Raw genomic sequence first — 22,040 nt, 5'->3', positions numbered from 1 at the left:
TTAACCTGAGACGAAAAGCTCAGGGGCGCAAATTGCAAGAACCGGACATCTGCACACAAACCAAAACAGGACTCCTTTTCACATTCACTAAATCACAAAGAAACTATCCTTCGGAACGACAAACAGAGCTATAGCTCTTCCCTTGCCCACACATCACGTAAAGTGACAAAAAAGAAGAAAGAAAAGCTGTTTCGACCTCGAGAACTAACGGCGGTCACTGGTCAGAGTGGACTGACCATCTTCAGTTGCTTCCGCTAGCCTCTTACACAAGACAGCAGCAAAACGTTCCATGAACAAGTGTAGGATAGTTTGCATTGAGAAATTGCCATCTGCTGATGGAAAATTTGGGGAAATAGCGGAAAGCTGCTAAGAAATCACCAAAAAATGCAGCAAAGCAAACAAAAGAACTGAGCCTGAGCTTCAAAAGCAAAAAATAAAAAATAAAAATTCTCATGCGCCGTACTCATGTCACCAACCGTCTGTTCCGCTCATTTTCACCATTCATCCATCCAGCGAAAATTGCACAATCACCGGCAAAACAGCAACAACGACAACGAAATGGAAAAACGGAAAAACAATGCGAAAATCTCGCGAAAAACTTCGATTGAAGTCAATAGACTATGCCAATCATATTTAACCAATGATGCCATTTTAAAGGTCATCAATAGTGGTGACTTTATCACTATTTTATTTTACTGGAATCATGCACACATTCAAATAAAAGCATTTCCGCCAAAAAAATCATTTTTTAAATTAACGGACAAAAAAATTTCAGTTTTGTGGTGTCACTTACGACTATCTTCACAACAGACATGTCAAGAATTTTGCACGAAACGTATTGCAGGCAATTTCTAGGCACATAAAATTAAGGAATTGAACACTGAATGGCACAATTCACATCAAATTACTTTTAAAAATGAGATTTTCACAACACCCACAATGTTTGACCAAATTAATTTGTCTTTAAAATTATTTCGGAGAATTTGTCCTAAATTCTGTTTAAGACACTAGCATGAGCACACTCGGAACTATTTTCTGTGCGAAATTTAAACTGAATCACTTTGTTTTACGCGAAATACTACATATTTTCGACACAAACTTGTTTGAGATTTAAAATTTACTGTCCAGATTTGACATTTCATCAAAACAAAATTCAGTGAATCAGTCAAAACTGGATGAACTGAGTGAACAATACTACTCATACTACTGTAATTGCAAAGTGGCATAAGACCTTATGTGGAATTTGGGTGGAAAATGGCGCAAATCACATATTTCAGGAATTTATAAAGTGAAAAATCTTTCCGGTTTCAAGTTTTTTCGTCAAAAAACGAGACACGGGTATCTTTATTTTCAATTTTTAGCTGCTTTATGTAAAAAAAATGAGAAAAAAAATCATTTTGGCGTAGTCTAATAGACTGAAATAATTTGACTGAAAATGCCTTCTGTGCAGCAACAATACTGAACAAAATCAGTAGAAGAAAATCTCGTAGTGAGTGAAGTATGGCCTCAAGCTACACTAATTGGCCCAAAATTCCGGATGACGAAACTCTATTTACAGTTCTCCCATTATCAACAAAAGCGACAAGAAATTTATTTGAAAGTGGTTTTGGCTTTCTAGGTATGTCCACCCGAAAAAGGGGTCCGATTTCGGTAGACTGTATTTCAAAAGAATACCTATGTCCTTATGAATCAATAGCCAATGTATAAATGATAATAATTATTGATGGTTGAACTACACGAAAATAGTCTTTACACTCTTGAAAAAAGATTGCACGTTCTTGTGTATGAATACTAAAATGTTTTCATTGCAACGAGCATCGCTTAAGTATTCAATATAATTCCGCTAATATGGCACGGCCATGTATACACATACGAGAAACACATGCATCGAAATTCATGTGAATTTATGGAAAATATTCCCCGCGAAACCTACATTCAACAACCCTCATGCCATACTCTATTATAAAAACAAGCAACTTCTTTTCTGTCCAATTAATATTGCCTACCTCCTTCATTCATCAGTTACCATCTTTGTTTTTATGAAATGTATTTATATCATGTATGAATAGATTGTCCTATACGCTATGTATGGTATATATAAGTGCAGAATATATACATAGCGTATGTGTGTACCCGTTTTAGCATTTTATTTAAAGCGAAAGAAGAAAAAAAAACGTATGCGAATTGTATAATGCAAGATGTTTGATGTTCCACAATAATTACCTCTATAAAAGTTTCCTCATTTTTCCATTTGGCGTTCTGATTGGTTGGTATGGATTAGCCTATAGAAGAGGCACGTTTGTTTTACTTAATTTAAATTATGTAAAGGAAGCAGAAAAAAAATAACATTCCCAACAAGTACTTGTATGGCAGAGAAAAAAATCCCTTTTATGCATAGCTTATACTCATAATAATAATAGCGTATGGTTATTGTTCAGCCGGGAGGACACATTTAAGTGACAGATTCGGCTACCATTTGCTGCTATAGCTAGTGAAGGTACTTTTACATGGTATTGTAATGACCTAACACTAGGGACCACATGCTTAACGTGAATTCCGAACCACGCCTTCTAAGTATTTTACACTCTGAAGGATTTTTGAATATTGCGCCTTAGTACCTATAGCAGTGCTAAACCCACTAAAGCGCAGTAGGAGTAGAATACCGGCAGCTCCCAACAATGTCTTGACCGGTAAGCCGTGTGACAGCTCTACACACACAACCATACCAGATTAAATGAAACGATTCAACCAGCTGTGTATTTGTGTACACGTCTGACAACCGATTTTTTTTTTTTTTCTGGCCTGATTGAGGCTCGAACCACCGACACTGACAACTCAATCGAATATTGGAAAGCAAACGTGCTAACCATTACGCCATTGAGTCGCTTTGCTTATACTCATAATTAGTATTTACTAACAAGTACACTTTTACCCGTTTTCACGTACGCTACTCCACTCCTATCCACCCTTTTTACGTGCATTGTGCATCGCAAAGTGGGTATGTGTTATTTTATTCGAACAATGCAATCCCAAACCATGATTCGGATGAAAAGCCAACTGTAAAACAATATATACTATGTGGAGGTTCGTATGTGCGTTCATTGTGAACCACTTCGATAACTTGTAGAATATCATTTTGTTTGCATACATCAAATGATGTCTAAAATGCCCAAAAGGAATAACGTATACAGCAGCATGATTACTTTCATGAATGGATTACCGACTGGTTTAAGCTCATCTATTCGATGTTATAATATACGTATGGGTCTTTAGTAGGTTTTCCTTTGTAGAAAATAATATTTTGCACATGAGATATGGTAGTCTTCTCGGAATAGTAAAATGTTAAATGGAATTAAATTGCGGACTGAATGATTTTTGAAAACATTATGCTGGAAGGATACTCCACTCCATTTTGACAAAAAAAAAAAAAAAACGAAAGTGGATCATATCGGTACAATTGGACCAATTTAGAAAAGTGGAAATCTGTTGCTGATGATCTTGTTTCACTGGTTGACTGGCTGACTGATTGAAATTGATACAGATCATGATTACAATTCAACATCGACATTTATGGATAGACTGTTCCGTTGACTTTATGTTTTCAATTTTTTACAAAAGTTTGTTTTTTCGGGGCAAGGCAAATGATTCGCTCCAAAAGTTTAACTGAGGTAAACGTACCCGCCTGAGGTAGTTGCAAAATTTGCAAAGGGAAAATGTTTTTTGCAACATCTACTTCAAAGGGCTGGTAAACGTAGATTAACCTGTTACAGTCGCCAAACATATGACCAGTATTATTTTCGGGTCTATTACTTCCATGAATGAAAGTATTTTTAATCGGTTGATTTCTAATCTTGTACTTAAATTTTTTTAACATGCATTTTACTATATAAACGACCATATTACCCAAATCTTGTCATTATTTTTATCGTCATATCGATAACAGGTGAATAGCCGTATGTGACAGGTTAATGAGTTGAGATACTTAGATGAGAAATACCGCGATAGAGAATTATAGAGCGGTGTTCAATCTAACTTATAGCTATTGCCTTTACAATTTATTTCACATGAAATATCGACACGTTGCTGTCGACAATGGTTTGAATTGATATCGCATAAAATGCTTGAAATTTTAATTCCTTCCCTGTAAGCTAGACTAGGTGTAGCCACACTGTGGTATTTCAGCGATGTTGCAAGAAAATCTTGAATAATTTTGAAACTAAGCAGAACGCACATTTGATTTTACTATATTCGTCACGCTTCATGTACAAGTACGTAACAACAACGGTTCATTTTTTGCAAATATTTGTCTTCGGGTATAAATAGATGGACAAATGTCGGAGAAAACCAACAAAAAATTTACATTTTAAATTATTGTATTCTTTCTATGAATTCGTTTTTAAACAAAACAAAATGTGTGGCGAGGAACATCTTCCATACTATTTGTGACACGTTTCGTGTGTGATGCAATTTGTAACAATTTTTTTAAATCATAAAAAAAATGTTCAAACCCTCTGTATAATAACCCATCCAGGCATTTTGTCATGGATAAAGATTACACTATTGCAATGGCCAGTAACTCTCCGAGAGTTTTTTTTTTTAAGTAATAAAATCATCTTCAAGCAATTGTAAAGTGATTGAGTTTTATTGACATACAACTAAAAATGCGACACTGAAATCCTTACCTAAAAATCTTTGAATCTGTGGATATTTTTGAGCCACAACAGCCGGTGAATACTCAGAAAACTCTGGGAATCCTTACTGTTGACCATCGAGTAGTTTACCAGGAGATTTACAGCGCTTATCACATCATTTTCAGCATCTGTCAGTTTATAGAAAATGTCTCGGAGAATATGGTCAGGATTGAAATATGCGATGATGCGAAGAATTTTGAGTGCCAGGTCTCCTGCCGTTCCATAGTTGTTGAATGCGACAATTGTCACTTTCCAAGTTGTGAATGTGGTCTGATTGTATAAGTTAAAATCGTCATTTTGAAAGAATTTCGAGTTAAGAGTTTCTTTTAGTTGCGCGTTGAACTCGAGTAGGTAGTCGCCAATTTGAAATTTGCTTACGCGTCTGTGATGGTTGATGTGAGCTACCGCTTGTGCTAAAGCTAACGAAAAATATTGTACCGTTTCCACCAAGTCCTCATAAATATTGTCCTCATTCCACAAATTAGATGAAACATATTCGAGGGATTGTAAGTACAATTTTCAGAATTGTTTTGTTTTCTCCCTCGTCGATATTGTCGAAAGCTATCACCGTTGCCGATGAGGACAAACCGTTCAGTACCTTTGAAATTAGCAACTTTAAATCCTCATCTTTAAGTTTCTTATTATTTCGTCTTTTGATTTTAATGTGTAAAATATCAGCCAGTTCTGTGAAAGCATTCAACATTAAGCTAATACTCTCTGAATTGATCCAGATGACGTTATTGTAAAATGGAATAGGTGGTAACAGCTTTTGTGCGATGAACTTTCTGAGAAGTTGAGTTTTCCCAATACCGCCCAATCCGTGAATGACAACTGTAACGGGATTGTGACTGGGTTGGTTGTTGACAGCTTTGTCCAACTTATCTAATTCGTCTGTTCGTCCAGTGAATTTTGGATCCGGTTCGTTAAATCCAAAGCAAATTGGTTTCGGTCTTTTATCTTCGCTTTGACTGCTGATAAGAAAACGGAGCATTAATGATGATGACGACTACAGTTTCTATAATGAATGGCTTGTTCGGGTAAGGAGGATTGTCCCTTCCAACAATCTTTAGAAGCAAAAGTCTTTGAAAAGGGTTTGTATTAGCCCGCTTTACTACATTAAGATCGCCATCAAGATAAAGTGCATTTGTCATTTTACTGTTCTTTTATTGTACTTTTATTAAACTTACTAGTAGTTGGTTGTCAATTCCACGTTTCCCAGAACTTTTCCCAGTATTGCAGCATTACCTTTATTTGCAAATAATACTTTATTCGGTAGCTGTTTATTACATTCGTTATATTCCATTTCAATTTACGCAGTAGTAAGCAACAACGGAAACGAAGGAACAATTGAAACTGTAGGTAAGATGATATAATGAAGACAGATTTAATGCGTATGTAGATTGTAGAGATTGTAGATAAAAGATACGTTTTTTGCGAGGGGAAAACAACTTCAGTTCATCGCGGGAAAAGTAAAATTTCGCTTGAGCAGTCATTGCTTCTGTGTACTCAGTTTACGGGCAGCGATTTTTGTGAATTAACATCAGCTATGACGCGACAGTAGCGAGAAAAAACCACTTAAATTTACTTCGGCTTGTGTTTGTCGTTGATGCCCGATTCGAAATAGCAGTTATGAGAAGATGCCTCAAAAGAATATTCATAAACAAAGATACATCATCGAAGGTAAATGGATGTTATAAAATGAGCCACCAAAACCAAAAATTGTACAGTTAATGAAAATATTTTGACTTAGCAACACAATTTATTTAAAATGTTAAAGAAATGAAATTTTGTGATTAAGGCAATTTATAAACACTTTGTAAATAAAATATATAAACCGTACATTTTGAAAAACAGTGCGGCGAGATGAACACAACCAGTGACAACTGAATGAATGAAAATGAACCAATAAACTACATATGTAGCGCTGACTTTTCCGTATGGGATAGCGAATAAAAGTTGTTTATGTCGTTCGGACATCAGTGAGGTTATAGTTTTGCAATTTGTTTTTTCCAATTGAATTTAGTTTCTTATCGATTAGCGTTAATTAATCAATTATCATGAATACGTTGTCATCGTTCACCCATACCGGTGGTTCCAGATTAACTTATCCGCGAAACAGTTCTACACCGAGAAAGTCGATCCTTGGCGGGCCGAAAAAACTGCCAACATCCGGGTAATTGAATTACAGTGAACAATTACAATCTCGAGCAACGTCTTAATGTGTGTGACAGACACGATAACTTAAGTAAAACGCATCCGATTTTAAAAATTCTTCTTCTCCCCGTTTAGTAATAACAAAAGGCAAGCTAAGTTCGAAAATGTGCAAAATCAGTCAACTGGTTACAGAGATAGGGTCTGAAAAGTGCTATTTTAGGGCCCTGGCAGATTTTTTTTAACATATCTCCGGAACTTTGCAACGAATAGCAGGTTTAGTAGGTAGAGACATCAATTGGTGGATTTTTTTTGTGAAAATCTGACCACTGGATAGAAAGTTAGGGTTCGTGGACTGACCTGGAGTCGGGCTGCCCGTGCGTGTAGTGAACGTAGAGTTTTTTGCAACTAAATCGAGTAAGTTTCAACCGATTTTTATCATTTTTGTTTGTTTCAAGAAAGATAGTGACGACCTGAAAGCGGTGGTACTGTTTTAAGTTGTCTAACAAAATGGCAGCCAGCCGCCATATTGGATTTTAGTAAAAATGATGTAACTTGGTAGAAATGATAATTGCTATAAATAGGAAAATGATTTGTCACGTGTTGGGAGTCATTCAGGCATGCAATTTTTGGAAATCTATATTTACCTTTCTAGTGTTTAAAATCTATGTCGATTCTCTTCGAGGTAGTACATGGCGTCATTCAAAAAAGACGTCCCGTATTTTTTCGGATTTTTCAGGGCCTCTCCCTTCCATGTCCGCGTTTTTCCTATACCTTATAACATTACAGTCACGTTTTTGCTAAACCTCCCTCCATCCCTAAGAAACGGACGTCTTTTTTGAATGACGCCCATGACTAAATAAACGTTCCATTGAATTGATTTTGCAACACACAATGCCGTCCACTGTTTAAATGTCAAAGTCAAACAAGTGTCGCTTGTATCTCTCCCCAGAACTTCCCGTTTTGCTAAAGGTGTCCTGCGTTTACGCGGTGGAATGGATTCACCCGACCAATCCAACCAACCAGTCCGTTCAGATAGTTCACCATCCACATCCCGCGAATCGACATCCGATGACGATGACACCAAGGAAATCGCTACTGAATGTTTTAACGAATCGGTACGATCAATGTACGACTATCTTCCTTTGATGGTTCGCCAGCCAATAATTGTGAGCGATAGAATTGGGCGCATCAACAGTTTGATACAAATATTAGTCCCGGGAATTGCGATACGTCACCACTTCAATAACATGGACTCAACAGTCAGAAAGGTGCAACGTAGAGTTCTCAGGTCTGTGAAAAATGCAGCTGATGACCTACGAAGTTTGATTACGTTCTACGGAAATGCTCAACCGGGAACGGAAGATAGTGTAAAATTCGACAATTTAAGTTCGCTTCAGGAAGAATTGGCGTTATTCGTCGCACATTTTGAAAGGTATAAGAAAAACCATACAGAAAAACATAAATTGATACGGATAGCTTTCAAAAACGTTTCTGAACAGAACAATCAACATCTACAATAGATGCCTAATGCTTACATTTACCTATCTCTTTCAGTTGATCGCACAATGATTTCAAGAGTCTCCAGCGAAATTCCATCGAAATAAAATCTAAGAAAAAATTTTGTTCAGTCTCTTTTTCAATGGCATTAACCCACTCCATCCGTGTGTGCTAAGTCCGTTAAGTTCTATAAATTCGAATCATTTCATTAAGCCAATACTTTTATTTATGAAAAGTGTTTGTGCGCACATTTTGTTGAGGAAATTTTCATTTCCTTTTCTGTGGGAACAAGTAAAATTTTCCATTTTCAACAAAAATTCTGTTGCGTTGGAATTACTTGTTTCAGTTAGGCCATATGTTTACAAAAAAAAACTTTGAGAACTTTGTCACTTCATCTTCTTTTTCCTCGCTTTATCTTTGCATACAACTAATGTTTGCAAAAATTTAGTCATTTTGACCTTCAAGGTTAGCGTTAAATTGTTTAATTTATTTTTGGCCGGAATCGCGTTAGGGTCATTGATCGTGTTACGGGTCTCGCGTTTCGTTCTTCTCGACTTGTGTTAGCCCGAATCGCTGTTGTCGTTGTCGCATTTGGCGGGCCCAACCGTGCTTTTGTCCTCCTTTTTTACTCACTTAGGGGATGTCTATAGAATATGTTTGCCACATTGTTTTCATCTTTTGAATGAACTTTAGCGAACCAGTCATTTCTCTCACTTTTGACTTTGTCGACGATTGCTTTTTTTATGTGCGAGCATCGAATATGCTGACTTTTGATGTGGTCTAATTTTGTGAAGCCAAGGGAACTAATTCACCACTAACTAATTCATGTGACAAAGTCCAACGAACTCATACGTATCATTCCATATAAAAAAACGTTTTCTTTCTATCGTTTTTCTTATGTCTTTCGGGAGCTATACAACGTATTTGACTAAACAAAATAATAATAATTTTTTTTAAACTATAATATCGTCTGGCTGTTTGTCGAACCAATACCACAAATCGATCAATTTTCATGCATCAAATGAGCAATAGAACTTTTCCTTTTCATTAAACCAATTGAAAAAAAAAATGATTCGTCAAATTGAACAATAGAAAATTGGTCGAATTGTTGGTATCATTTTGTCACTCTTTGCAGGAAACTTCATTTATGTAAATAATTATTACTTATATGTATAATTATGAATAAATAAAAGTAAAAATATGAAATGAATTTGCGTCCGGACAATTTCATTCACAGAAACTATTTCCATGGCGGTCGGTTCGATCTCGTCGTTAATTTTTTCGTGGCAAATTGAGGATATCTTCTCGTTGGTCCGTGTCACGCGGTGACTTTCTTAGGAGCTGAAATATGCCAAAGACAGTTTGATTGAAGTTTCGGGTAACGTATTTGAATGGAGCGGAAGTCCTTGTTCATACTAAGAATGTTGTAGGAAAATGGTCTAGATAACAACAATGTGATTCAGTGACGCTATAACTTATCAATTTCATAGGGAAGCTCCAATCAGATCGATAAGTTCTGGTTTATTATTTGCTAAATATTGTCATCACAATTTCTATACAGGCTTCAACAAATTGAAAAATAAATAGACCAAAATGTCTTGACTTTTCCTCCTTCACTGGTTTATATCGACTACAAAAGCAGTTGAAAGTGATAAAAACCTAATTTTTCAGTTCTTTTGTTTGCTTTGCTGCATTTTTTTGGTGATTTCTTAGCAGCTTCCCGCTATTTCCCCAAATTTTCCATCAACAGATGGCAATTTCTCAATGCAAACTATCCTACACTTGTTCATGGAACGTTTTGCTGCTGTCTTGTGTAAGAGGCTAGTGGAAGCAACTGAAGATGGTCAGTCCACTCTGACCAGTGACCGCCGTTAGTTCTCGAGGTCGAAACAGCTTTTCTTTCTTCTTTTTTGTCACTTTACGTGATGTGTGGGCAAGGGAAGAGCTATAGCTCTGTTTGTCGTTCCGAAGGATAGTTTCTTTGTGATTTAGTGAATGTGAAAAGGAGTCCTGTTTTGGTTTGTGTGCAGATGTCCGGTTCTTGCAATTTGCGCCCCTGAGCTTTTCGTCTCAGGTTAAGCAAAATTGGTATGTGCGAAGGTATAATTACTCTAAGGGTATAACTTATTTTACGATCTCCTTATTTATTATCATGAGGAGTGATGTCATTCAGTGGTAGGGCTGAAGCTAACGTAATAGCATGTTGAGGACAGTGTTGCACAAAGTCGATTATTGGAGTTTTCGATATGAGCGGAGGGAGATTAATTGAAATAAAAAATTTTTATGGTCTTGAAGTACGAAAAAATAGTACATTGACTCAGACTAACAAGATCAATCTTCGTATAACGCATTTCGTTAAAGATCGTTATATAACTGTATTTAGAACGGTAGTTTTTCCTTTTTCGGGTCCAGTCAAGAATCTACTATTAACATTCGGCTGACTTAACCATTAATAATTAGAAATGCCAAAGGCATTTCTCAACCTATTCAAAAATAAGAGACATTAAACAGCAAACGAAAATCAGAATCCAATGCACATACAGATGTAATTTTCAAATAATATTTAAGAGCTTGGTATCGTGTGGACATTAGGATCATATTTCGAATAATTTATTTTCTGCTTACAAAGCATAAATATGCATTATGTGGTGCAAATGAAAAGGAATGAGTTCAATATTTCAAACATCATGCTTAAAGAGGAAAGAACATAGGCACAACCACTTTTTGTTTTGTATGATGTAATCATTTATGTTATCTCTCTTGTCTAAAGTGTCTAGAATGCACAAATGCTCGAATTTTATGAACAACCCCCCCATTCATTCAGTGTGTGAGTACATTTTTATATTCTAAAAAAATTCTTGCGTCCATTCGATTCATTCGATCAGTAGAATTGCTGAAGTGCTGTTGTGATTTAAACTTCTGCTTAACAAAAATGAACAAGTGAGTGAAGTGTATAATATTTGTCCTCTCAGTTTAAGAATTTGATCTTTTCATTGTTCGTTTAAAGGTACCGCATCGCTGTATTTATAGCACTTTATCTAAGTGCTGTATCTGCATCGTTTATCGAAGATACGCTGGAAAATGTGAGCTATTTAGCGATTAAAAAAGCCTTGCTTGAAGCCGGAGATACGGAATTCCATGCTAATTGTGTCGTCGAAGTGTTAAAAGTCACCGGTACCACAAAAGATGTTACGGATATGATATTTGAATTCAATATGAATCTCTCTAAATTGAACGACAAGTGGAAATTTGCTGATTTTGTTTGTACGCCGCCTGGACTAATTGTTGCGGCACTACTTTTCGGATTGGCTCTTTGCATCTGCTGTTGCTGCCTCATACGATGCTGCAAGTGTCGCACAAAGAAACCGATTATAATCCACATGCCACCTACGCATGTGCATTCTCATCGTACCGCAAGTGTTCCGTACGTGAAAATGGACGTTGCCTAAGTTATCATTTCAGATAATGTTTTAACCGCAGTTAATCGAAGCTGCACTTTTTCTTTATTGATTTTTTTCTTAGAAATAATGAAATTACGAAAACGTTTTTCCGATGTGGAAATATTCTAAGTATATTCGTCGCATAGATACGTCAACATTGATATAGAACTTTATTCTGATTTTGTGAAATTTCAAGCCAATTTAAATTCGTGAATAAATAAGTCGAGATCATTTTTTATTCAAAATTTCTTCATGTTTCAACTAGTTGTTACTAGCACTGCCTGATTCACAATTTCACTGTATCGCGTTTGGTACTAATCCGCCGCGCCACTACTGCCATCACATAACCATTTCATAAAGATCCAATATTTTATTGATTGAAGTATCACCTGAATATAATAGCATCATCCACTTAATCTTTTACAGATGGCAAGCATGTCAGCATTTTAACGATCGGATCTATTACTTCATTAATTTGGTCTAATTTTTTTTTTTTTTTAACCTTCTGAAACGTTTATTTATTTATTCAAAGCGAAAAAAAAGACTGCTCGCATACGGCACAGTCAGTAAAAAAACGATCTTTTCAATCAACAAATATTACAATAAATAAAAATCATCCGCTCTATTACTTCCTAAAGTTCCAAGAATACATGCCGCATTGCCTCTTTGTATAGCAATAGAAATTTTCTGCAACAGATAATCTTTGGAACGTGGCTCCCCTGATGCTCTCTTCATCAACGATCCCAACTTGTCAATAAATTTCTTTGTTTCTGGACCCATGCAACCTAATGATTCAAAGGCAAGGGGGGTAAATAAATAGTTTTCTTTAAGACGTATATAATGATTATGCTTAAATCTCTCCGCTTTATCTGCAATAGACCCTGCTTTCTTAGAGGATTCACTGATGTATGAAGGAGCCAAAGTATCACGTATTGTTACATCCCATAAAAGTGATTTTCCATGACTCCACGGAACTACTGTCATACCATCAGGTCTTTTACCGTCGTCTCTAGAAATACCAGGTGGTTGCAAAATATTAGGAAATCCTGCAGAGGAAAATGCATGACCAAAAACATTATTGACAGAATCGTGTTTAGCAATAATCCCTATCTTTAATTTGCACGATAAACCATGCAAACCGTCCTTCTTAACCACATTACCACAATTACACTTGTACTCTTCACACAACTGGGATCCTAAACGAAGACCAACAGCAATTCTCGCTGCATTGTTATCTAATAATAAACCTAGTTGACTCGATGGGACAACCTGCAGCCACTTTGAAGATTCTTTGGTAGATGACGCAAGTAGTCTAGCACGAGTAACAGGTTCACTAGAATCTAACATCTCGCTAAAATTGCTCCTAATCACCGGTAGGTCCCAGTTTCGTTGCACCTTTCTCATTTCATCATTATCTGGAATAAAATCGTCAGGAATTTTATCTACCATGCTTGAAATGTCATCATCAATTATTCGCAAATTAAATTTACTCAAAATTTCATTCGAAAAATCAGATGATGAATACACAGATGACAGATAGGCAGGCATTGCCAAGTCTTCAACTTTCCGAATCCCCAATCCACCAAAAACTAAAGGAAGAGAAGCTTGATCCCAAGCAAAATCTGACAACCTAACATTCGTAATCGCCTCAAGCGTAGAACGGAAAATCTCGTCAACACTTTTCAAACGATCGCGCAGCGAAAAAGTTCTGCAAGTACGCAACAAATAATTAAACCTACAGCTCCCCAAAGACTTCCTAAAAATGCACAAAGCCGGATGAACATCCATTAATTTCAAACGGTTGCACATTATTTTCAACGATTCAACCTTGGAAGAAAAAACCCTCTCTAAACCTGACTCAAAAACCGGAGACCCTAATATCTCAAGAAAAGACTCATCAACTCTCCTGATACCTGGCAACAATGCTGATATATCAGCATACATCCTAGCTTCGTCTTCACTCGAAGCATTAACAAAAAAAACCTCACATTTCTTTGCATTCAGCGGTAAACCAGACAAAACACAAAAATCTAAAACTCTCCTAATATCGGCAAGTATCACTGATAATTTATCAGCAATCGTTCCGTCATCTAAATACCAACCATTAAGCCTAGAAGAAAGAGAGTGCGTCATTCTCATAATACCAATACAAAAACCAGGGGGACCCATTGGATCACCCTGTTGGTATCCTCTTCTTGACAGCAAAACCTCATCAAGATAATAGAGATTAGAGAAATGACTATAAGCCTGCTGCAACAAAGGAAGCAATTCTGGGCACACATCCCTAACTTCACCTAACATAAACTTCCTAAACAACATATTAAAAGCATTCCCAAAATCAAACTTAACCAACGCCATAGGTTCTTCATGTTCAGCTGTACAGAAACTACGTACTGCATGAACCAGAGCCTCAGCTACCCCTTTTACACCAAACCCAAACTGAAAAGGCTTCAATTTTTCAACTAAACTATCTCTAACATTAAAACACGCAATTTTACCTGTCAAACGCCTCCAAACGATTCCAACCGCTATAGGTCTCACATCGTCCTCGCCTTTCATAAGCGCGGTCAACGAAGCTCCAAAAAACACCTTAGTTATATCCCTCTGAACCTTACCATACTTAACAACATCAATCAATGAAGCTGTCGCCCTCAACAAACGGTTCGCAGAATCACCACAAGTAAAAGAAGTTAAATCTTTTAAATGTCGTGGTCGTAAACCACCTATCCCCCCTGAAGAACTCAACGGAAAACTTCTAATAGCCTTCACGACATCCTCAACAGAAGTCGGAGTTAAAGAACTCCTCAAATATTTTCAGGACATTGATTGCCAATCAATTATTTCATTTTGAGAGACTGGGAGAGAAATGTGAAATTTGACATGTTTTATCTTTTGGGAGTTGGTGTGGCTTGTTAATGATTCCACACAAAATTTGTTAGGCAAATGAAAATCTAGATTTCTTATTTAAATAACAACAATTTAGAAAATAAAAATCTGGATTTTCATTTTTTTCTACGAAGTACTTTTGGAGTCAAAATTACAAACCGCAAAAACTCCCAAATCAGAAAATGGGAGAATACCCCTTTGCTCTCCCTCTACGCCTGAACAAACAATTATCGCAATTGAACTTGCTATGTGTGATAGCAAGATTGTTCCTGAACATTCGAAATTTTTTGGATTCAAAGAAATACAATGAAAGACCCACAGAACTTAGTGACATAAAGAATATATTTGAAGAATATCTCGGCAAAAAATATGTCATTACGTACAATGGATCTTTGAGTATTTCAAGAGAATTCTGAAATATTTTCTTGTAGGCGTTACTAAGAACTCAAGCTTTAGGTAGGCCACTAGGCCACTAAAATTTTGGTGAATCTCTTTGTATGGAAAATGTGTGTTCTCGCGTATCTAATAAAGTAGTGATCTGCGTAAAAACTCCCCAAAAATTGCAGCTTTCCTCAATTCAGCACCAATTGAAATTCAGGTTGGGATCGTAGAAGTATCATAGAATTATATCTCAGATGTACTTTGATCTGTTTTGTTAAACTTTTTTCAGCCAGACAGACATTTTCGTTTTCTGCACTCTCTCATGCAATATCAAGAACGGTTTCGAAAGTTTTGAATATCTAAGGATTGTGTGGACAAATTCTGAGTTCTTTTTGTAGTATCATAGGTGGTAGAGAAAGGATTTAGGCCACCAGATTTAGCAAACGAAAAACTACCCCAAATCTACTTCTTATCTCTTTTAATAGTACAATACGTATGTGTTGGAAAATTTGGTGAACTTCGAGGAAGATACAAGCTTATCTCGAGCCGACGAAGAGGGCTGCAATCTCCCCAGTGAACAGAAATTGAAGGTATTTTACTCAATAAAGCAACAAAATAAAATTTAGCAGAATAATGGGCAAAAGAACAGAATTTAAATAAGTGGCCTCCAAGACGCAGTAGTCCAAAATTCTCATATAAGTTAAAGTTCTTGGAGTGCATTGGGAGAACACACCGAATCAAAATTCAGTCACAAATTAACACAAAATGTAACTTTATTTCATAGATGCAAATGTGTGTTACAGCGGGCAATCGAGCATTAGTCAAAATTATTGATTTCAAAGTTTCAACAAAAAAAAAGTAAAGAAAACTCAAAAAACAAAACGTTCAGCATCCACAGCTGAAAAGATCTGGCAAAATTTTGCGTAAAAAAAAAGTTTTTGCCGTGTTTACTTTGACGAAAAGGAAATCATCGTCGCGCTGAACGCGAATGTCTAAAAAATCACACAACGTCCAAATGACGAAATCGCAATACTTGGTGTCAGTTAGGAACATGTGCAATTGAATTTTGTAGTAAAAGTTGGTGTCCTTTCGCAAAGTAAAGTCATAGTCATCTGTCTCATCAATGCACGGCAGCGAGTAGATCATTTTTTCGTTGCGTATCTCGTATGGCGTATAAAATTCGGTTATGCCTCGACCACAGCAGTCACATTCGACAATCCCGCCTACGGTGCCCAATGAACGTTAAGAGGATTACGGTTTGTAGAAATTAAATGGACCAGTTAGACAACACTTTAAGTCCCTAATAAGCCCACGGTTGCAAACCTATGCCAGACACTACAATGAATTAAAAATGCATTTTTCAGATTGAATTTTTCCATGATGTGTGGACTCCAGGACAACCCTCGTTATGGCTCAAAAATAAGAGTCGTATCGGATAGTGGAATCATACGGCATAGGTTTCAAATCGTGACCTTATGAGGGACCTAAAGTACCGTGTGGTATCGGTCTAGTTTAATTACCTGGGGTAACGCAGAATTGCGGATGATCGGGTGCGATGATCAAGCCACATTTGCGATAAACAAAGTTTTTGTGCCGATTCAACATTACTCGCTCGTATTTCGTTCGAACGGTCATGAAGTTCTTCTTCAACCATGCACTGGCATTATCGTCAGAGTCGATGTGCTGGTAGATACGACTCATCAATTGCTTGGGTGGATATTTGGATTGCGATTGACACACTAATAAACGACAATGGTTCGATTTGACATAAAGCGGAAAAACATTGACACAAAATTCTCAGCCTACCCTCTTTGAAAACTGAACCACATATACGACCGACTTGAAGCTGCTTCCATTTAGCCTCTTTATTAGATTGACGATGTCGTGATTCGATTTCAATTTGCTCCGCACATTCCGGTGAACAAGAAATATCGACGCCAAATGCAATGGTAATGAGATCGTTGGTCGGTGTGTTGGAGTACGACTCCTTAAATAGAGATGCCAAGTTGAGCACCCCGCATATCCGTTCTTCAATTGGAACAGTTTCTGCCGTCAAAAGGTCATTGTTTGAACTTTCTTCCAAACAAATCTTTTTGGCAGGACTTGCACCCTTTATTGGGCTTGTGGACAGTCGCTTTCCCCAATCAATCAGAATCTGTCTGACGAAAGTGAAGTCACAGTGCCGGAACTGGAAAAGTGCAATGTGAAATGAATTGAGGAATATTTTGTTGGTATTTGTGTATACAAACTCGGACAATGCATGGTCTGCCATTTTCAACGGAATTTTCAGTAGCCTCTGAATCTGAGGAGTTAACACTTACACTACTATCGAGACTATTTTCAACATTCATTTTTATTTATACAAATAATACGTAAAGATGTTTTGAAACAAATTGTCGGAAGAAAATCACTTTAACAACAAACGAAACACTTCTTGTGGCAAAATTAAAATGATGTCCAGCATGGTTCGCTTTACAATAAAATGCTTTTGACATCAGAAACGTTTGATTGATTTCATAAGGTGGATTATATTGTCCAAGCACAACAAAAAGTCATATGTGTTGCAGAGAGTTATGTCACACAAGACTCATCTCAATTAAATGGGTTAGGTGATGACTTTTTTATCATTATAAAATTCAAATGCATATCAATGGTTTTGTTTGCCAATTTTACAGGGTGTGCAAGTCAAAAAATAATGAGATTATTAAATAAGTGGTACACACAACCTCTTCAATAGGATTAAATTAGTCGAACTCTTTAGATATTACATTGTCTTCCATTAATGGAAGCTGCTCCGTAGCTTTATCATTATCAAAAATCCATTGAAACCCCATAATCTGAACCAGGTGTGGAAAAAATCGACTTTCGTGTCATGGTACGAAATAGTTATTTATGAAACAAACATCGTACGCTTGCGTTTTATTGCGCTAGGAGTAGATGTCAACCCGAGTGATAGACGAGGTTGAAAGAACATCACTCGTCCGATAAAATACGATTTGTGTTTCATATGCAATTTATGCAATTCATTGAGTGAGTTCCTCGAAAATACAAATAAAATTAAAATTTTCTTTGAAAAAGAATAATCTAAAATCGATCTCAGTAAACAACATATAAACTCGTTGCTTTCTTTCAACCGAACACAATGTAATTTGTGATCACGTAGTCAGAATTTTTTATGCTCAATTCACTCAGCTTCGAATGTATCAATACCATGACTAATAATGGATTTTGGCGCCAATTTTTGTTTCAATCACTTCAGGATTTAAAAAAATGGTTTTGCATATAAAGTATCGAACGGGTAACTATACTACTAACATCACTGAACATGTGAGGCAATTGGAATGTTGGAGTAGAGGTGAGTGGGCATACCTAATTTTTATGCCCGCCCTGCCCAAAGCCCAATAATTTAAAAAAAAACATGCCCACGGCGCATCCAGTGCCCAAGAATTTTAAAAAGCATGCCCACTGCCCAGCCCATGCCCAAGGCCCACATGGGAAATTTTCGCAAAAAATTTGAAAATTGTCAATCTGAGGCGAAACTGAGCAAAATTCTAGTAAATTGATGAGTTGGAAACACGATTTTATGTGCGAAAGCCATTTTAAAATTTCTTGATGAATATTACATCGTACGGAAAATCTTGACTACACTTAAGACTTAAGTTTCTGGGCTCACACATTTTTGAAAAGTGCCCATTCTGCGCCCTATGCCCACGAAATTGAAAAATGCCCATGCCCATGTCCCGTGGGCATGCCCATGGGCGTGGGCAGCCCACTTTTATGGGCAGCCCACTCACCTCTATGTTGCAGAAGTAATTAAGTGTTAGACAGGTATGTGCAATGCACTCCAAGAACAGGAATGAGAAGCAGATCTTGTGCCTGTTATTGGAGTGCGTTTAGTCCCTATTATCCAAAATCAGTGTCCTTACTTCAAACATGAACCATGTAGGGCCGTCTCTGAGAAAGAGTAAAATCACTATTTGAACGATTATTTGGTGAAAATCAGGATTGTCTGATCAGTAAAGTGTTTGTCACTAACTTGGATGTTTCGTCTTTCTCAACTCAAAACACAAATTCAATTCGTAGTTAAAGAACTTTAGCTACATCTTCAACAGATACTAAAATTTGGGTAGTCTTTAACCTGTTACAGACGACTGTCATCTGTTATCGACAACGACAGCAATAATTAACGACAAGGTCTACTGACTGATGAGGCCTTATATGGGTAATTCCAGCTAATTTGTGACTGTTCGAAATATTTTCACCAATTGAAATGCGATTTCGGCAAACTTTTTTTTCCTTGAAAGCTGTTGACCAGACGCATCGTTTAAGCCCCATATTACGTCGGTGGCCAAAAATCTCGGGGAGATACAACCATAAAAATGTATGCTTGTTTTCAGAAAATTTTTGAAAATTCTAGTTTATTTCACGAAACCTGAACCGATTTCACTAAACTTTTTTTTGCTGAAAGCTATTGACAAGACGTGTAGTTTGACACCAATATGAGGTTATTGTAAAATGCGGTCTCGGGGAGACATGACCAAAATGTGTTTGTTTGTATTCGACATTCCGAGATATTCTCAATAAATCTCAAATGATTTTTGTAAATTTGTTTTCCTGTAGATGTGGACCATATAATTCCACAATTGCTCCAAATGACACGAAATTAAATTTTTTGAAGAATTTTGGTTCATTCTGCTTCGAAGTAAGGTAAAATCACTTCGACCCAAACGTTGCCGAAATTACATTTTTTCAAATAAAAACTAAAGATCGGTGTCATTCGAAAGCTACAGCATATGACTTCACGAGAAAAATAACTTTGAGCCAATCAGGTTAGTTGGGTGAGAAACGTAAAGTAGGTGACAACAGCTTCCCAGTGGTGATAAAAGTCATCCTCGAATTTTAACTCGTCGAGATTATCTCGAAAAATTTTGTAACCATTTTTTTAAACGGTTTTGAGCCGAAACAAGATTTTCTGTGGGGTAACAACCACCAATTGCGAAAAAAAATATTTCTGGCTATTTATGACCTCCGAAAAATATCACTTTTTTAGACATATCTCCCCCAAATTTTGGGTTACCAACCTCATATTGGGCTTAAACTGCCGTCTTGACCATAGCTTTCAGGGAAAAAAAAGTTTACCGAAATCAGTTTTTATTTGGTGAAAATATTTCGAAAAGTCACAAACGTGTAACGCAACTAACCGCCAACTTTTGCGATCACACAAGTCAGACTTCGCAGGCTAAAAATTCCAATTCTTGTTGGTATGAAAGCACTATGTCTCCTGAGTATTAGAAAATTTATAGACTGATTTGTTACCGCAAAACATAGCCAGCACAATTAACTTTATGTCTCACAGATAACGAAATTTGTAACGCAACTAACCATGGAATTACCCATATAGCAAAAACCATGTTCAAAACAAATGAAGTAAAAGATTTCTGAAATCAATTTCTGAAAATTTTCTATCAAATGAAGTAAATGAAAATCTGTGACAGGTTAAACTTAACAAAGTGATTAAAATTGAAAACTGCAATCCTAAGAACTGAGAAGTATTCAGGAATATTCAAAATATTCAAAATGATTCAGAAAGATTTCAAAAATTCTCTTTTCTTTTCGATCAATTCCTGTCTTTCAGCGATCAATGTTTTCTCTTTTTCTTGGGAAGTGGAATAATACAAGTACAAATTTTGAGAGAATACTTTAGCCCAAGCTCTGAGCACTCTGTATGGATTACACATTATTCAAACATCATTAGCTTGACACGTTGTCCTATACAAGCTTTAACCTAAAAGTTATCATTTCAACGAACGAGAACTCTGACTGCCGAATCTATTTCATATTTCACTGACTCCTCCAATATACAGTTTGGATATTGGTTTCAGGTTGTTAAGATTATTGCTTGGAACACTTAAGTCCCATCTGTTCATATGATGGATTTGAGTTAGATTTTCGAAATGACGGAGGTACGAGATGGGTCCTCGGCTGGTTTAACAATTAAAACTGCTCAACTGGTTAATTTAATACATTTTTGTGGTCTTCGCAATTTACAAATGTGACGACATAAGCAAAAAATATGGAAAGCCCGATCATTAACAAAAATTTTGTGTGAGTCTGCTCCATCTTCAGTCGATCAAGGCGAATTTTCTCAAGTTCGATCTATTGTGAGAGAAATCCTATAAAGACCAGTCAAAGTAGCAAACGGTGTACCTAAAACATTTTCCATATTTCCACATTCTTACCTTGTTGTGCAGTTTCCGCTGGATCTGTAGGTCGCGCCGTGAACATTCGCTCGTCATTTAAAGGAGTCTCGATAACTCGCTGCTCATCGACTGGCCCCTCGCCTTAAGAAAGGTTCGTGAATGTGAGAATTCTTTAAAATATTTGCCACTTACTTGAATCCAAATCACCATCGTCTAACGAAAGTCTCTTTATTAGATCTTCCTTTAACCCTGACGATTTCAGGCCTCGTCGTTTGAGCTCCTTTTGCAGTCGCTTTACGCTGTATGTTCGGTATATCTTCATTTTAAGTGGTAAATGATAAATGAGCGCGAACGGTGACATTTGCAAAATGTGAAACGTGTTAGAGTAGAGAAGAGGGCAAAAGCGTTTCCTGCCGTTGAGTGGAAAAATTCAAAATTCTAGCATCAGAAAATGTTAGTCATTCTGTCATATCTATTCTGCCACTACCCACTAGTCCAAGCCTGTATGTCAGAAAAAAAAGTCGATTTTCGAAAAAGAAAATTTGTTCCACCACTTTTTATTACCAATCCTATGATAACGGAATAGCTCGAAAACCTAAATCGAGCGGAGTGCCACAAGGGACTGGACTATACGGTAGTAAATATTATCCGGTCTGGACTATTTTATGTTGGATAACGCGCCTTATCTCAACAAAAATCAAAACCTCAACACATAAGATTTAGTTTTTCGTAGGAAAATGATCAGAATCTAGTCTTTCGCCAAAAACAATCGTAACATTTTGTGTACATCC

At 36.7% G+C, this 22,040-nt stretch overlaps 3 protein-coding genes across 4 annotated transcripts; 2 read left to right on the top strand and 1 right to left on the bottom strand.

Annotated features, from left to right (window-relative positions):
• The first annotated feature begins 6,635 nt into the window (after positions 1–6,635).
• Positions 6,636–9,452, top strand: LOC119066168. Of its 2 annotated transcripts, XM_037168464.1 has the most exons (3): positions 6,636–6,864; positions 7,795–8,277; positions 8,400–9,452. In XM_037168464.1, exons 1-3 carry the CDS (start codon positions 6,749–6,751, stop codon positions 8,401–8,403), a joined length of 603 nt encoding a protein of 200 aa, XP_037024359.1. In that variant the 5' UTR covers positions 6,636–6,748; the 3' UTR covers positions 8,404–9,452. The 2 variants fall into 2 exon arrangements, with proteins under 2 accessions (XP_037024359.1, XP_037024358.1); XM_037168463.1 differs by having other exon boundaries at positions 7,795–9,452.
• A 1,698-nt stretch (positions 9,453–11,150) lies between these two features.
• Positions 11,151–12,021, top strand: LOC119066169. The gene is made up of 2 exons (XM_037168465.1): positions 11,151–11,282; positions 11,350–12,021. The coding sequence occupies exons 1-2, from the start codon at positions 11,275–11,277 to the stop codon at positions 11,789–11,791; spliced, it is 450 nt and encodes a 149-aa protein (XP_037024360.1). The 5' UTR covers positions 11,151–11,274; the 3' UTR covers positions 11,792–12,021.
• A 3,780-nt stretch (positions 12,022–15,801) lies between these two features.
• LOC119066167 lies at positions 15,802–17,621 on the bottom strand. The gene is made up of 4 exons (XM_037168462.1): positions 17,299–17,621; positions 16,856–17,237; positions 16,570–16,788; positions 15,802–16,272 (listed from the first exon to the last, which is right to left on the bottom strand). The coding sequence occupies exons 1-4, from the start codon at positions 17,398–17,400 to the stop codon at positions 15,935–15,937; spliced, it is 1,041 nt and encodes a 346-aa protein (XP_037024357.1). The 5' UTR covers positions 17,401–17,621; the 3' UTR covers positions 15,802–15,934.
• Between the last annotated feature and the right edge of the window lie 4,419 nt (positions 17,622–22,040).

The sequence above is a fragment of the Bradysia coprophila genome, chromosome IV, assembly GCF_014529535.1.
Source record: "Bradysia coprophila strain Holo2 chromosome IV, BU_Bcop_v1, whole genome shotgun sequence".
NCBI lineage: Eukaryota > Metazoa > Arthropoda > Insecta > Diptera > Sciaridae > Bradysia > Bradysia coprophila.
Note: the sequence above shows the minus strand (reverse complement) of the source record. Positions and strands in the feature narration are given on the sequence as shown.